General features: G+C 40.6%; 1 protein-coding gene across 4 annotated transcripts in view; it reads left to right on the plus strand.

Annotated features, from left to right (window-relative positions):
• The window catches only part of UNC79 (unc-79 homolog, NALCN channel complex subunit), a 246911-nt gene that overhangs the window by 93099 nt on the left and 137563 nt on the right, over positions 1 to 16249 (plus strand). For all 4 annotated transcript variants that reach the window (XM_029239760.1, XM_029239759.1, XM_029239763.1 and 1 more), the window contains 5 exons: positions 3571 to 3659; positions 4278 to 4318; positions 6538 to 6566; positions 10906 to 11135; positions 13524 to 13695. In XM_029239760.1, coding sequence (XP_029095593.1) covers positions 3571 to 3659; positions 4278 to 4318; positions 6538 to 6566; positions 10906 to 11135; positions 13524 to 13695 — 561 coding nt within the window. The remainder of the gene's footprint in view (positions 1 to 3570; positions 3660 to 4277; positions 4319 to 6537; positions 6567 to 10905; positions 11136 to 13523; positions 13696 to 16249) is intronic.

Genomic DNA, 16249 nt, shown 5'->3' on the forward strand with positions numbered 1-16249 from the left:
ATATTTATAGACAGAAAATAACTATTTTTAAATGTAACAGTCAGATGTGAACATATTAATGTGGATGTAAACTGACCTGTTCAGTGTGGAACAGGATTGACACTACTAGCCACAAATCTGAAGGGTCATGTTAATTCATTTAACATGTCAGAGGTCAACTAGCTAACCTCTAATGACTCTTTACAGTTCTAACATCCTAGGAGTTTTTACTTTGGAATGGAATGAAAAAATATCTTTACCTGACAGAGGTATCAATGACTCATTAGAAATGAGAGTAAAGTACCTATACTGAAGAAGAGGTCTACATGGAGTGCATGGGAAAAACTCAGGGAAAATGGATTTATTTTCACAAAAAGCCTAATATCTCCATAATAGTGAGTTATACCTCTAGGCAGTAATGAACCAAACTTGGGTCTGCTCGCCTGTGTGCAGTAAAGCCAATCTACTGGTACTGGCTGGTGGTGAAGGAAAGCACAGCATTTATTGTAAGGCGCCATACAAGTAGTCTGGGACAGCTAGTGCTGAAAACACCCTAACTCTCTGGTGGGTTTCAGCAAAGCATTTATAAAGGCCAGGTGGGGGCAGGGGGGAGGGGTCGCAGGGTCTGTGATCAGCTCGTGCACAATTCTTCAATTGGTTGATGGTGAGGTAACACGGTGATGTCACAGGGGTTAACCTTATCAGTCCTTAGGTGCCAGTAGGTCTGGGGGCTACAAAGTGCTCGTGATCATGAAGTAGTTAATTTCTTCCATTTAGTGGTGGTTTTAGTATCTGTAAAACAACTCGGTAAATGTTCATCAGATACTGTTATATAACTAGGTATTTCGGAGAGGAGCTACAGCAGAGGATATGGGGGAAGGGTTTGTCTCGGGAAGGCCCCATAAGGTCCTGCTCAGTTACATAATGATTTGCCAAATAGAAAAGCATTATATATATATATATATGTATATATATATATATATATATATATATATATATATATACATATATATATATATATATATATAATGCAGTAGGTTGCAAAAAAGTACTTTTAAGGCAAGAGCCAAAAGTTATGATAGGATCCTAAAATGAAAGTATGTTGGAAATTATAGTTCATTATATCCCACTCTGTTTTTTGGTTTTACTTGGTCCTATTTGAAAATCACTTTATGAAATATTTGAATCCCAGGTAATTAGCTAACACAGGAGTCAGCAAACTATGGCCGCAGTTAAATATGGCCTGCTGCCTGTTTTTGCAAGTAAAGTTTTATTGGAACACAGCTGTGCTCTTTTGCTTACATATTGTCTCTGGCTGCTTTTATGCTACAACAGCAGAGTTGAGTAGTTGTGACAGAGAACTCATGCCCCACGGAGCCTGAAATATTTACTTCCTGGCCATTTACAGAAAGTTTGCCAATCCCTGATTTAACACACCAGAAAGTAGTTATTCACGGTATCAAAGGAAGCATGAAAGTTACCTAAGGAAAATTTTCACACTGGGCCTTTAGCACCAGGGAATATATAATTTACAGATTTTGATGGTATAATTATTTAAGTTTAGGAATTCTAACTCTTACTTCCCCAACCATTGAAACTCCTAAGGGTTTTAACTTTAAATGACAGGCTGCTTGGGTCATAAGTTCAGTTCATTTATCCCCTTCAAATCATTAAAAAAAAAAAAAAAGCCTAAAGAAAAGGCAGAGTGAAGTTCTAGAAGACTTTGTGTACTAGGCATGTTAACTCATACTCAACCATAGCATAGATTGATTACTTCTTGAAGGGCAGGAACAGAATTCAAAACGACTTTGAGACTTCCCTGGTGACGCAGTGGTTAAGAATCCACCTGCCAATGCAGGGGACACAGGTTTGAGCCCTGGTCCAGGAAAATCCCACATGCCATGTGGAGCAACGAAGCCCGTGTGCCACAACTACTGAGCCTGAGCTATAGAGCCTGTGAGCCACAACTGCTGAGCCCGTGCTCCACAACTATTGAAGCCCGTGTGCCTAGAGCCCGTGCTCCGCAACAAGAGAAGCCACTGCTATGAGAAGCCCGAGCACCACAACGAAGAGTAGCCCCTGCTCGCCACAACTAGAGAAAGCCTGAGCGCAGCAACGAAGACCAGCGCAGCCAAAAAAAAAAAAAAAAAAAAAAAAAAAGAGTTCAGTAAGTCATAGACATTTAAACCAATGCAAAGTACAAAATTCATTTTTTACTAGTCATTGAATGTTTTGTCCATTTGATTTAAAACATCCAGATATTTGAAATATCCTAATGATCAATTTAAGATTAATACTTTAATCTCTGTACTTACACTAATGAAAACAGGCATAAATAACTCAAAATTGAACAGAGCACTACAGGGTTAAACAAACTACAGTTCATATGTGGAAGAAAAAAAACTACCTGAAGTTGAAAGTTGGATATATAGAACTTATTCCAGAGTAAGAAAAGTGAATCACTCAATGTTAGATTTAATGCTAAGTTTTCTGAATGAGGTCTATCTTGAGAAGCAAAATTCTCTACTGCCAGCATTTCGGTAACAGTTATGATTTTTAAATCTTAATAATACATTTTCCTTTTCCCAAAGAGAGATTACTGTGTTTACTGCATTAAAGAAGGAGTTACTATATGAGTAATACAGAAGCAACTTGAACAGCCACAGAACAGGATGTTTTGTTTTTTGTGTGTGTGTGTTGGGTCTTCGTTGCTGCGCATGGGCTTTCTCTAGTTGCGGTGAGCCGGGTCTACTCTTTGTTGTGGTGCGCGGGCTTCTCATTGTCGTGGCTTGGGCTCTAGGCACACAGGCTTCAGTAGTTGTGGCACATGGGCTCAGTAGTTGTGGCTCGTGGGCTCTACAGTGCAGGCTCAGTAGTTGTGGAGCACGGGCTTAGTTGCTCCGCAGCATGTGGGATCTTCCCGGGCCAGGGCACGAACCTGTGTCCCCTGCATTGGCAGGTGGATTCTTAACCATTGAGCCACCAGGGAAACCCACAAGATGATTTTTTATCTTTATAGAATGAGGGTGGATTTCTTTTTTTAAAATAATTAATTAATTTTTGGCTGCGTTGGGTCTTCGTTGCTGTGCGCGGGCTTTCTCTAGTTGTGGCGAGTGGGGGCTACTCTTCGTTGCGGTGCGCAGGCTTCTCATTGCGGTGGCTTCTCTTGTTGTGGAGCAAGGGCTCTAGGTGCACAGGCTTCATTAGTTGTGGTTCAGTAGCTGCAACTCACGGGCTCTAGAGCGCAGGCTCAGTAGTTGTGGTGCACGGGCTTAGTTGCTCCGCGGCATGTGGGATCCTCCCAGACCAGGGCTTGAACTCGTGTCCTCTGCATTGGCAGGCAGATTCTTAACCACTGCACCACCAGGGAAGTCCAGAGGGTGGATTTCTTGACACTATTTGTGACTTGAATTGCAAATAACAGGAGAAATGAAAAACTCCAATGTGGGAAAACAGTTATAGGTTGAATGGGTTTTACTGAAAATATTTATTCTACTTTGCTTTCGAAAATCTATTATCGAAACATTTGTGCCCTTGATATAGGGAACGTGATAAACAGGAGAGTTCATTCTGTCTTTTCATGTGTTTCAGATGTGTATAGACCCCTCCCTGTCTGTAGCTTTGGGTGATAAACCACCCCCATTGTATCTCTGTGAAGAATGCAGCCAGAGGATTGCAGGGTAGGTATAAGCAAAGGAAATAGGGCTACAATGAGAAGAGAAGAATAATCACTTCGACTTAAATTGGTTGTTACCTTCATTTTCCACTAGCCTCTCTGTTTTTTAAAGGTTAGTTTGTCAGATATTTAATATATATCAAACTTTCATTTGAAAAGATTTCAGCTCTGAAAAATTGCAGTATTTCTCTCCATGTGACAAGAGAAAGCAATTCCACTTAATAAAGCAGCTCCACTCTTCAAGTGACCCTGTGAAAAAGGCCGCAGAGAAAAATAAAAGAAAGCTGTGGTTTTCAAACATGACATAAAATTCATATGGGATTTCTATGCTTGTTCGTTTCACAGACTCACACTCAGCTTTGTACAAATCATGCTGTATTTTGGTTGACTTAATTAGCATCTGGAAAGTATCATTTAAAGATAACTGAATATGATGAAATGCCTATAATTTATAATTTAGATGGAATGCATTAGACATTTAAATAGTTTATTATGATAGTGCTCTTAATTACACATCCTTTATATTAAAAGCCTTTTAGCAATAGCGTGCAGCTTATAAACCTTCATGTGGAAGGGTAACATTGCAACAAAGTTCAAAAATGAATTCTGTTTTTCTTTATAGGGACCACAGTGAATGGTTGATTGACGTTCTTCTGCCGCAAGGTATGGCTTACTTCAGAAGGGATGAATAATGAGTAATCATGACTAATGGCACCGTTGATTTTTCTCCTTTTGTACTGTTTTATTTTACAAAGACAGCAACCGAAGTATTACTTTCTGTGCATATTCACTGATATGAAGCATGATATCAATGTCTTGCTTGTAATATACCCACACATTTAATAATGAGGGAAGAGGTATCATCTCCACCACAATTAGAGGTAGGTGTTGGAATTAGGATTCTGTATGACCAAAGCTGGATTCTGCCTTAAGGGGTTTTCTGTGTATATAACAGGTGTTGCCAGTGATACGTTTGCTGTGCAAGTCAGAAAGGAAATAAGGAACATCAGTGAGAAGAGCATAAATAATGGTCTTTCTCCTGCCATGGTTACCAGCTCTGTGTTTTTAGGGAAAATTATTTAATCGTTCTGAGAGTCAGTTTCCCCTTCAGTAAAATGGGGATAAATATATCTGACCCATCTCAGTGAAAAGACGAGATTGTAACGCTTGCAGTTTGCTAGAGTTCTGAAAGCTGTGCCTGATAAGTTGGCAGGTTGCAGACAGACTGTTTCCCTACACATGGGGAAGCAGGTATTCCGGCCACCTAATTGCAGGATGAAATGACCAGGAAAAATACTTAGCAGAGGAAAGATGAAAAGTGGAAAAAGCTGGGGGCATACTGAGCACAGATCAGGCACCCAGGAAGAACTTGATCTATGACTTCAGAGGTAGATACTAAAAGAATTTTTATGAAAGGCCTCACTTAAAAAGAAATGTAAAAACCTCATGTTAACTAAATTTGGTTAACACTTTTTTCAAAACTTAAGGTCCTTCTTTGCCTGATGATAATTACACTCCTTCTTTGTAGTCTAACTCTTAATATTAGGTTATCTCAACCTGAAGAAATAAATTGTTTAGTGAGTGCTCTGCATCTGTAAAATGGGTCAATAATGTCAGCCTCTATATCCTTTAAAGAGACACTTAAAAATTTTATATAAGAATATCTGTAAAAAGATTTGGGCTTATATGGGTAAAGGTAACCTTTTTTCCCCCTTAAATTAGTAACTTCCAGTGCTCCGAGGTAAAACCCATAGTCAGGTTCTAAACTATGTTTTAAATTTCAGATATGTTGCTGAATTCTGGCCATGATCTGCAGATGGTATTCATCTGTGGAAGAAAACTGATAATAACTTTTCATTATTTATCCAGAGATGTGACCCATTAACCTCAGGTTAAGATAAACTCCAAGATATCAAGCTGTTAAATAACCATTAATTATACAAAATCAGTTTTAACAACTGAGTTGTTAATTTCATTGATTTGACATCCGCTAATTCATAATTTCCAGACAGAGTTTGGGAGACATTTATCTTTGATCTTTTTAATAAATTGTGACATAGGCATTTAGTCTATTTTTTGAGCACTTACTATTTCATGGGAAATGTTAACAGATTCTTGGAAAAATTATTTTCAGTTACTCTCAAGCATCAGTTTTCATGGAAATAATTGGTATGCCCACTAAAAGGAGTTTTTATCCATTTATTAAAGTCAATCCTGAAGTACTAAAGTAATTTGACAGCCTTACTCCAGCTGGCCAGTCCATGGGTTTGAAATTGCTTTCTCTTAAATAAGCCTGCAGCTGGTTTTGCACTAGTTAAGGACTGATGTAAGTTGATAGTTTGAGTCTAATTCATCCAAGTTATTAAGTTTTTTCTGTAGTTCTGATACAGCAGATCATCTCCATGGTGAAACTCTAAGCATATCACGTCAACTCAGTGCCACAGCGTGATGGAAGGACAGTAGACAGGGAGTCCGGGATGGAAGGACAGTAGACAGGGAGTCCGGGGACGTTTGCTCCAGATTGGCCTGTGCCACTGATGGCCTGTGTGACTCTGAAGAAGCCATGTAACCCTCAATTTTGTTCTCTGTCAAACGAGGGGGTGAGGTTAAAGTTATTTGATCTGAATTCTAAGTCATGTCTGAGAAGATTGAATTATTTCTAAGGATAGGTGAAAATATTTGCAGCCTCATTAAACATACCACAGGTAATTTTAACCTCATTAAACATAACTAGATGACAGTTTATGAGAGAAGGGAGAAGCTGTTTTGGCCAAGTCTGGAGGTTGTGTTACTAAGCTTGTTTTTTGCTCACCTTGGTGGCTGCCCTTATTTAAAACGGGCTCTCTTTCTTTGTTGATATTTTGTGTACCTTCCCCTTACAGCTGAAATATCTGCTATATGTCAGAAGAAGGTAAGAGCAAACCATCTGTGTGGTGGGGCATGATTTGCTGTGTTTGTATGTAAATTCATTCATGACATCTGCCTCATTTCTGCACCATGGTTTCCCAGTGTGTACATGTCACTGTATTTGTGAAGGGGGAAAGGAAATAGTTCAGCATGCAAGATTGCTGTGTCTGGATGGTCTCTATTTACATTTCTGCTTTTGCTTACCCATCTATGCACAGTGTTTCTGAAAAGTAATCTGAAATAAAAGCATATGTGTAGCTCTGGGATAGAAGTCTAAATACAAAAAGGTTGTGACCCTCTGGGCATCGTTACTTACATTCTTTCCATGTACCAAATACTCTCAGCACCTTATAAGACCTCCAAAAGTCTTACCCATTTATGGCTTCAGGCTTAAAGTCCATTGTCTTATGATCTGCATCTGGCCTGGTCACTGATGAAACCCCTCGGGTACGAATTTTCTTGAACCAGAGACCTGTGAACTAAAAAGGCAAGTTACATACCCAACGCAAAATGCGAGACAGGGATTGGATAACAGCAATAGACCCCTGTTCAGAAAGAGGAAGGGGAAGCAGATAGCTGTTTCTAGTCAATAGCAGCTCCAGCCAGGAACATGTCAACAGTTCCTCTGTCTTTAAGGAATAGCAAATATGCCTTGATTAGGATCTGATTTTGCTTCCTGGGGATAGTTTCCTAAGTCATTTCTTTCCTGGGATCTTTGCTCCACTCTTTAAGACATCTTTCCTTTATAATAAGAAATGGCCCATGTTGCAGCTGAGTAACCCTCTCAGTCTGCTTCCTGTATGTAGAAGTTGGGGTTCCATAGTCCTCTTTTTGTGTTGAACTGTGTCTGTCCCGTTTGGTCTGCTGATGGTACTTTTGCTAGTATGCCTCTCTTTAAAACTTTGTGGATTTTCAATGAATCTAATTGGGGTTCAGTGCCCTCAAAGGCACATCTATAATTCTTTTTGAGTATAGAAATGCCTTCTATACTTTGGGCATTTCAGCCCTTAACATTATTAGAAGCCCTGTTCTAGCTGAAAGGCTCAACTGGGCGTCGCCTTATATAGCTTTCTGAAGTTTTAACAAGGGATCATATAGTCATTCAGCATACTTTTGATTTCATTTTTATTCCGAGGCTATTTCCTACTTTGAGAATCTTTTACAAGCTGGAGAGACTAGGACGAGAAACAGTTTTATTTCTAAATTGGCATTTCCTGGCTCTGGTGGTATACGTAACATACTTGACACCCAGGGTGGATCATTTTTTAACACTCCCCTCCTTTATATGACAAAATTATTTTGAGTAATAAGGTTAAAATTAGCACATTTTTATTACTTATCCTTTAATAAATGTTGTGTTTTATATGAAAGTTAATTTGGAGAACTTTCCTTAAGTTCCTAATAGATCAGAATTGTTTGAGCTTGCTTTGGACAAAGTTTGTGTCTTTCAGTACTACATATTCAGTACTACATACTCCTACATTTGAAGAGTAGGTTTGAGATAAACATCAAGATTGTATCAAATACAACATTGTAAATCAGCTATACTTCAGTAAAAAAATAAATTAAAAAATTGTGTCAAATAAGCATCAAGAGACAGATGCTTTATTTCAATTCTGCTGTTCTGTGAGACCACTTGGAATTATTTATTTATGTTTAAAATTCAAAGCAGTGAAACAGAGTGGCTAGAGCGAACCTTTGAAAACATGCCCAGCTGAATCTGAACCTAAGGGAAATCTCTCTAATTTACTTTTGAAATGAATGCATGTAGCTGAGTCCACAGGGTTTAGGACTGATTGTGGCTTGGAAATATATTATTAAAACTTAGTAGGAACCACAGCAACTGTTTAGAACTTTGACCAACCAAAGGTTATTTAGGGGCAAAGTATTTTATTGCTGATATTATTTAGAATTGATGGCACATGGGGATAAGGCAGGTTGACTTTTAGTTGATATTCCAGATACTAACATACACAGTATGTCCAGATACTACCTAAGAAATCACTCAAAATGTAGCAGCATGAAACAACAACTATTTAATTATGCTTACAGATTCTGAGGGTCAGGGATTTGGACAGGACACAGTCCACAGCCTATCTCTGCTTGATGATGTTTGGGGCCTCATCTGGGAAGACTAACTTGACTAGTTAGGGGCTGGAATTACCTAGAGACATCTAGATCATATGTTTGGGCTCTGGGATGAGGTGACTTGAAGGCTGGGCTTAGAGTAGAGACTTACACATTGCCTCTCCATGTGCCTTGACCATGGCACAGTTCTAAGAGTATCCTGATGAGGAAGCTTCTGAAGAGAGAATATTCTACGACAGCAAGTTGGAAGCTGCATGTCCTTTTAGAATTTGCCTTGGGAGTCCTGTGAGTATCACTTCTGCCGTGCTCTCTTGGTTGAAGCAGCCACAGCCCATCCAGATTCAAGGCTCATGAAAGCATATCTGAGGAACTAAACCAAAAGAGCCTCACCCACAGCTGGACTTAATTTAGACAAGAAGACCTTGGACCTCCAGCCAGGAATTTGCATGTGGGAGGAATGTAAATAATTTGTGACCAGAAAATAGGATTGGAAATTGCAGGCCTTAAACGTTGGGACTTTATTATAGCTAATAACTACCCACTAAACCCATATCCACATCCTATTGTTTATGTAACAGTGGGAATCCCAGAGGAACAAAGACTAACTATAACTGAAAGGAAGAAATAAACACTAACAATGTACTCCGATATAACCCACCCTGCTAGTGATGTGGTTGGGTTTGGTTTGGTTTGGTTTGGAGAAGCCCCAAACCAGTAAGGATTCATGTGCTTCCAGAATGAAATTTAGTAAGTGAAAGAGAAAGAAAAGGCACAAAGCAGGAAAGACACCTCACTTGGAGAAGTCAGGGCTGACTTGGATGCTGAAGAAAACCTGGGCTTCAGATGCAGAGGAAGCACACTGTATTTTAACAAATAATTTTTAAAAACTTGTTAATAAAAGGGAAAAAAGATCATAAAAAATTTAAACTTGCTTTTATGATTTATTGACCTGGGTCCTGTTCAGAAAATGAGATTTCCCAGCACTCGTATCCAAAGGCTTGTGCTAAAATCGAAGTGGAACAAGCCTTACTTTGAGATGGTTGTTCCGATAGGCAATTCAATACATTGTCAATGTTTGGATATAGGTTTTGTACTTGCCTTTTTCCTTCTTCTGTCTCCGCACTTCGCAAGATATCTGTCATGGAAGGTTTTCAGTCTTCCTCAAGCCCTGAGTTCATAATGGCTTAGGATATTATTTCCCCTATTATATTCCATCTTTTAAAAAATTTTATTGGATTATAGTTGATTTACAATGTTGTGTTAGCTTCAGATGTACAGCAAAGTGATTCAGTTATACATATACATATATTCATTCTTTTTCAGTATGTTCCATCTTAATAAGCTCTATTGAAAGACTGAAATGCTCTCTTGACACAAGACATTGATTATGTGGTGGTGACATCTCTAAAAGGCTTGGGCACAGTTTTGTGCAGAGGTCAGGGATATTTCCTGATTGCTCCTCAAATTGCATTATGTGGGCGCTGCCTTTCTCCCCTGCTTCTTGTCAGGGCAGCTCTGATAATAAACCCCCCTGAGCTTCAGAATCTCTCTTATACTGCACCACTTTTCTCACTTCATCTGTTGACTCCTTTCCTCTAGTTGATGTCAGCCGCTGAGTCTGTGAATGGTTCTTGCTGTGTTTTGATGTTCCTGTGGTGTCCACTGACATATTCTTTAGGTCTTGATAGAAAGAGTGCCGGTGGGGATGGACAGGCCAGCTTTGGGGTCATCAGCTCGGTGCAGCACAGCTCCCTGCCTGTCCTTGAATGCACCAAGGACAGATGAGCTGCAGTGGAAATCGGCTCTTTAGGTGGTGGATAAAATAATTTTGAAAGTTTATTTTAGGGGTTAAAATTGTTTGTTTCCGACTCTGATGTGCTGTGATGCACTCTCTCTGGACCACAGTTTTAATTTTTTTTCATATTTCTGCTGAAAACTCTTGAAATGCTAACTTGAAATAATCCAGGAAGACCCCCATGCCCCATGGCTGAGGTCACTTTACAGAGGACTTTTCAACAGTTTCACTCATATTTAGAACGTTTCTACCACTCACGCTAATAGAAACCACTTCTCACCTTTATTTTTAACTATAGCTGAAATCTCACTGGTTAGAGATGACCTGCATTTTGGAAACTAGTGGCACTTCAGAAATGTGCTGCCACTTCCAGTGGCCCTTTAAGTTTCCATTTGTTCCAATTAGTAGCCAAATTTACCTCAGTGGTGACTTTTAATTGATTTCACTCTTTTTGTTCTAGAACTGCAGTTCCCACGTTAGAAGAGCTGTTGTCACCTGCTTTTCAGCAGGGTGTTGTGGTCGTCACGGAAACAGGCCTGTTCGGTACTGCAAAAGATGCCACTCAAATCATCACAGTAACGAACTGGGAGCTGCCTCGGAGACCCACCTCTATCAGACCTCCCCTCCACCCATCAACACTCGAGAATGTGGTGCCGAGGAACTTGTCTGCGCTGTGGAGGCGGTGATTAGGTAACAGCTTCATTAGAAACTTACCCTGAAAACACTGCCTTTGCTTTGAGCCACCCTGTTCACATTGAGATGTGCAAATTTATTTATTTATTTTTAAAATTATTTATTTATTTATTATTTATTTTTGGCTGCATTGGTCTTTGCTACTGCACGCGGGCTTTCTCTAGTTGCGGCGAGCAGGGGCTACTCTTCGTTGCGGTGTGCGGGCTTCTCACTGCGGTGGCTTCTCTTGTTGCGGAGCACGGGCTCTAGGCGCGTGGGCTTCAGTAGTTGTGGCACGTGGGGTCTAGAGCGCAGGCTCAGTAGTTGTGGCACACGGGCGCAGTGGCTCTGTGGCATGTAGGGATTTTCCCGGACCAGGGCTCGAACCCACGTCCCCTGCATTGGCAGGCGGATTCTAGTTAAGAATCCTCAAATTGCATTATGTGGGCGCTGCCTTTCTCCCCTGGTGCGCCACCAGGGAAGTCCGAGATGTGCAAATTTAATTCAACTTCAAGTGCCCTCAGCCAGGCAGCTCAGCTTCCACAATGTTGCAATGACGATGTTTTAATTCATTCATTCAACAAATATTTTTATCTAATGCCAGTTACGTGCCAGGCATGTATCAGACACTTGGAAGACAGAAGAGAGTAAAATGTAACCTCTGCTTTCAAGTTACCCATGTAGGGACTATAAAAACAGAAGAACGAAATTGCAATCCAGTGTGGTGAGCACAATGACAACACAGAGTAGGGGGTCTTAGGGGAATGAAGTGGAGGTGCCAGTCAGAGTGAGAGGTGGGAATAAGGCTGTCCCAGACCTGACTGATAGCAGTGAAGGATGGGAGAGCTCTAGATAATTCGGTACTGGAGTAAACCAGAAGGCTGTGGAGTAAGGCAGGGGCCTGATCCTGCAGGCTTCTGGCTTTTTCTCCTTCTGTCACCCACAAAAAAGGAAGCTTTAGAAGTGATAACCTCTAGATTTGTTCTCTTTTTGTATAATATTCACTGAGGCAAGATTTTTAAAAATTAAGAAAAAATACTAGAATGCAAGTTTTTTTTAGATGTTGGGGGTAGGAGTTTATTAATTAATTAATTTGTTTTTGCTGTGTTGGGTCTTCGTTTCTGTGCGAGGGCTTTCTCTAGTTGTGGCAAGCGGGGGCCACTCTTCATCGCGGTGCGTGGGCCTCTCACTATCGCGGCCTCTCTTGTTGCGGAGCACAGGCTCCAGATGTGCAGGCTCAGTACTTGTGGCTCATGGGCCTAGTTGCTCCACGGCATGTGGGATCCTCCCAGAACAGGGCTCGAACCCGTGTCCCCCGCATTAGCAGGCAGATTCTCAACCACTGCGCCACCAGGGAAGCCCCAGAATGCAAGTTTTAAAGCTAGGGACTAAGTCTTCTGTTTCTCTTATCCCAGTGGCTGATACATGTAGAAGTGCAGTAAATGTTTGCTAAATAAAACATTACAGAAAATTTGGAAATAGGAAAAAAAATCAGCCATACTGCTCTCATCATCATCACTTTTGCACATGTTCTTCTAGGTTTATTCAAATGCATATTTTGTTTATATAACTGCAATCACAGTGTATCCACATTCTTTCTGATGTAACCTTATACCATTAGCTCTTTTCCATGTTGTGTAGTTTCCACATTTATCCTTTTTAGTGCCTACATAATATTTATCTAGATTATTTTCCTCCACCAGTCGATATTTCAGTTTCTTCCTTCTTTTTTTTTTACTGTTAAAAATAACTCTGATAACTATTTTTGTGTATAGTGCTGTTCGTGTATATTTTTTCTTAGGGTAGATGACCAGAGGTGGTTGACTGGGTCAAAGGGTCTGAATATTTTAATGGTGCTTGATACATTACCAAACTGATTTTCAAAGAGTGTATGTGAATTTCATACATCACTGTATGAAACTAATAGTTTTTGCTAAACCCTTGCCAACATTGGATATTATGTTTTTAAATTGTCATTTGCTTAGCAAGTGAGAAAGGACTCTTCGTTGCTCACTGTCAGGTCTTTGAATACTAGATATTAAATAGTTTTCCATCTGGGTACCAGTTCCTCAGTCTTTCCTTGTATTATGCATCTGATGTCCACACAGCTTCATATTAGATATAGGAGAAGCATTGACATATAGTGGGATGGTTGGTGAACTAGAAGCCAGAAGGCATCAGTTCTGCTTGATTCTAATTGATTGGAGGAAGTAGCCTCTTTGTGTCTCAGTTTGTTCGTCTTTGAAATGGGGATGGAGTAGAAAATAGTAAGGAAATTAGGCTCCTTCCCATTTAAAGGAGAGCAATGAGTGATGCTTGAGTACTCATGAAGTAATTGCTCTGAATAGGTCATAATCTCGAATGTGTTTTTTGGCAGTCTAACTTGAAATCTCTCCCCTTTGGCAGCTTGTTGAAAGAAGCCGAGTTCCATGCTGAGCAGCGGGAACATGAGCTCAATCGCCGGCGGCAGCTGGGCCTCTCCTCCTCCCACCATTCCCTGGATCACGCTGACTTTGACAACAAAGATGATGATAAACACGACCAGCGGCTACTCAGTCAATTTGGGATATGGTTCTTAGTAAGAAAAGAAGTTAACTCTTCTCTGCTTTCTTATGTTTCATTCCAACATTGCGCTGACGAGGAATTTCTTCTGTTCTTTTTAATGAAGTAAATAGTAAATAGTGAAAAATTAAACTTAGCATAGGGACTCTATACTCTAGGACAGTAACTGCACATTGGATTTACCTGGGAAGGCTTTTAAAAAATGCCATTGCCCAGATTCCACCCCAGAATCTTGGGAACTTTTTAAAAAGCTCCCTAGTTGATTCTAATGAATAGCCAGGTGTTGAACCTACTGTGCCAGACCCTAAACTGTTGGAAATGCACAGTTTGGCAATAAGCAAGTGGGAAAGTTGCTAGGGTATATTGTGAAATATTGGATTCAATATAATTTACAGATCATTCATCCGATCGACATGAAAGTTTGCTTGAAAGTTCAGTCTCTGTGGAGCTTTTTGTGTATTTATGGCAAGTCTGCAATACAGCCAGAAAAATTATAGCCAAACCAATGCAAGGAATTTGATTGCTATTGACTGATTCAACTGCAGTATTCATTTAGGAAAGATCAAACATACAGATCCAAAGTTCCAAGCATGCTGAATTTGCCAGTTCTGCAGAAAAGCAGACTTTTGTTTTTGTCCATTGGAGACATGGGCTAAGTCTCCAAAGTGATACATCTCTTTTATGCTTTCACACATTTTTTTGGTTTTCTTTTGCTTTGTTTTGTTTTGCCAAATTGCAGTTTAATTGTTGATTTCGCATGTCTTGCTGCTAGAACTTATTATCTAATGACATACTGACTACTATTGTGAACTCCTGAAGGCAGAGATAGTGTTTTACTTATTTTTTTATATTCCTGAATGCTACTTCAGTGCTTAATAAGAGATTATTTCAGAATGATTGAATTACTAAGTGATGAGCAGTTTTGGAAAGTCTATTTATAATATCGGGAACTGGGGGGGCTCTAATGTTTCAGAGTTATTACTGATAGGAAATTCTTGGCTAAATCTGATCATTTTAAAACTGAAATATATATAGATTATTTTTTACTGAAGATATTTATGAAATTTCACTTTGTAGACTTAACTTGTTTAAAGTATCTAGTGCAGATTATGTAACAGATTTCTTATATGGGAAAAGCTTGTAGGGAGGTGCAAGCTCGAGGGGAAATTCTTACAGTCCATCTCTCTCTGTAGAGAAGAACACAGTTTCCAGGCTAAGTGGTCCTCCATCAATTTAAAAACTGCCTATTTTACCCATTCATTTTTCTGATGAGGACAGAGAAGCCCAGAGAGGCAGTTCAACTTGCCCACAGTCACTGCTAACAACCAGTAGCAGAAGGTGGTTGGGACATAGCTCTAGTCCCAAACTCTGATTGAGGGGCAGAGAGTGCCTGATTCAGCTTCTTCTGAAGGCCAGTCTTGGACTTCTTAACATACAATTCCTAATAGCCAGAAGGAAAGTGTACATTTAAAACTTTGGACAGATCAGAACCAAGATGGTGGAGTAGAAGGACGTGCTCTCGCTCCCTCTTGCGAGAACACCAGAATCACAACTAGCTGCTGGACAGTCATTGAGAGGAAGACACTGGAACTCACCAAAAAAGATACCCACATCCAAAGACAAAGGAGAAGCCACAATGAGACGGTAGGAGGGGCGCAATCACAGTAAAATCAAATCCCATTACTGCTGGGTGGGTGACTCACAGACTGGAGAACACTTATACCACAGAAGTCCACCCACTGGAGTGCAGGTTCTGAGCTCCACGTCAGGCTTCCCAACCTGGGGGTCCAGCAACAGAAGGAGGAATTCCTAGAGAATCAGACTTTGAAGGCTAGTGGGATTTGATTGCAGGACTTGAACAGGACTGGGGGAAACAGAGACTCCACTCTTGGAGCGCACACACAAAATAGTGTGTGCATCGGGACCCAGGGGAAGGAGCAGTGACCCCACAGGAGACTGAACCAGACCTACCTGCTACTGTTGGAGGGTCTCCTGCAGAGGCAGGGGGTGGCTGTGGCTCACCATGGGGACAAGGACACCGGCAGCAGAAGTTCCGGTAAGTACTCCTTGGCGTGAGCCCTCCCAGAGTCTGCCATTAACCCCACCAAAGAGCCCAGGTAGACTCCAGTGTTGGGTTGCCTCAGGCCAAACAACCAACAGGGAGGGTACCCAGCCCCACCCATCAGCAGTCAAATGGATTAAAGTTTTACTGAGCTCTGTCCAACAGAGCAACGGTCAGCTCTACTCGCCACCAGTGCCTCGCATCAGGAAACTTTCACAAGCCTCTTAGATAGCCTCATCCACCAGAGGGCAGACAGCAGAAGCAAGAGGAACTACAATCCTGCAGCCTGTGGAACAAAAACCACATTCACAGAAAGATAGACAAGATGCAAAGGCAGAGGGCTATGTACCAGATGAAGGACCAAGATAAAACCCCAGAAAAACAACTAAATGAAGTGGAGATAGGCAACCGTCCAGAAAAAGAATTCAGAATAATGATAGTGAAGATGATCCAGGACCTCGGAAAAACAATGGAGGCAAAGATCGAGAAGATGCAAGAAATGTTTAAC

The sequence above is a fragment of the Monodon monoceros genome, unplaced genomic scaffold (assembly GCF_005190385.1).
Source record: "Monodon monoceros isolate NGI ecotype Baffin Bay Population unplaced genomic scaffold, NGI_Narwhal_1 Super_Scaffold_21, whole genome shotgun sequence".
Taxonomy (NCBI): Eukaryota; Metazoa; Chordata; class Mammalia; order Artiodactyla; family Monodontidae; genus Monodon; species Monodon monoceros.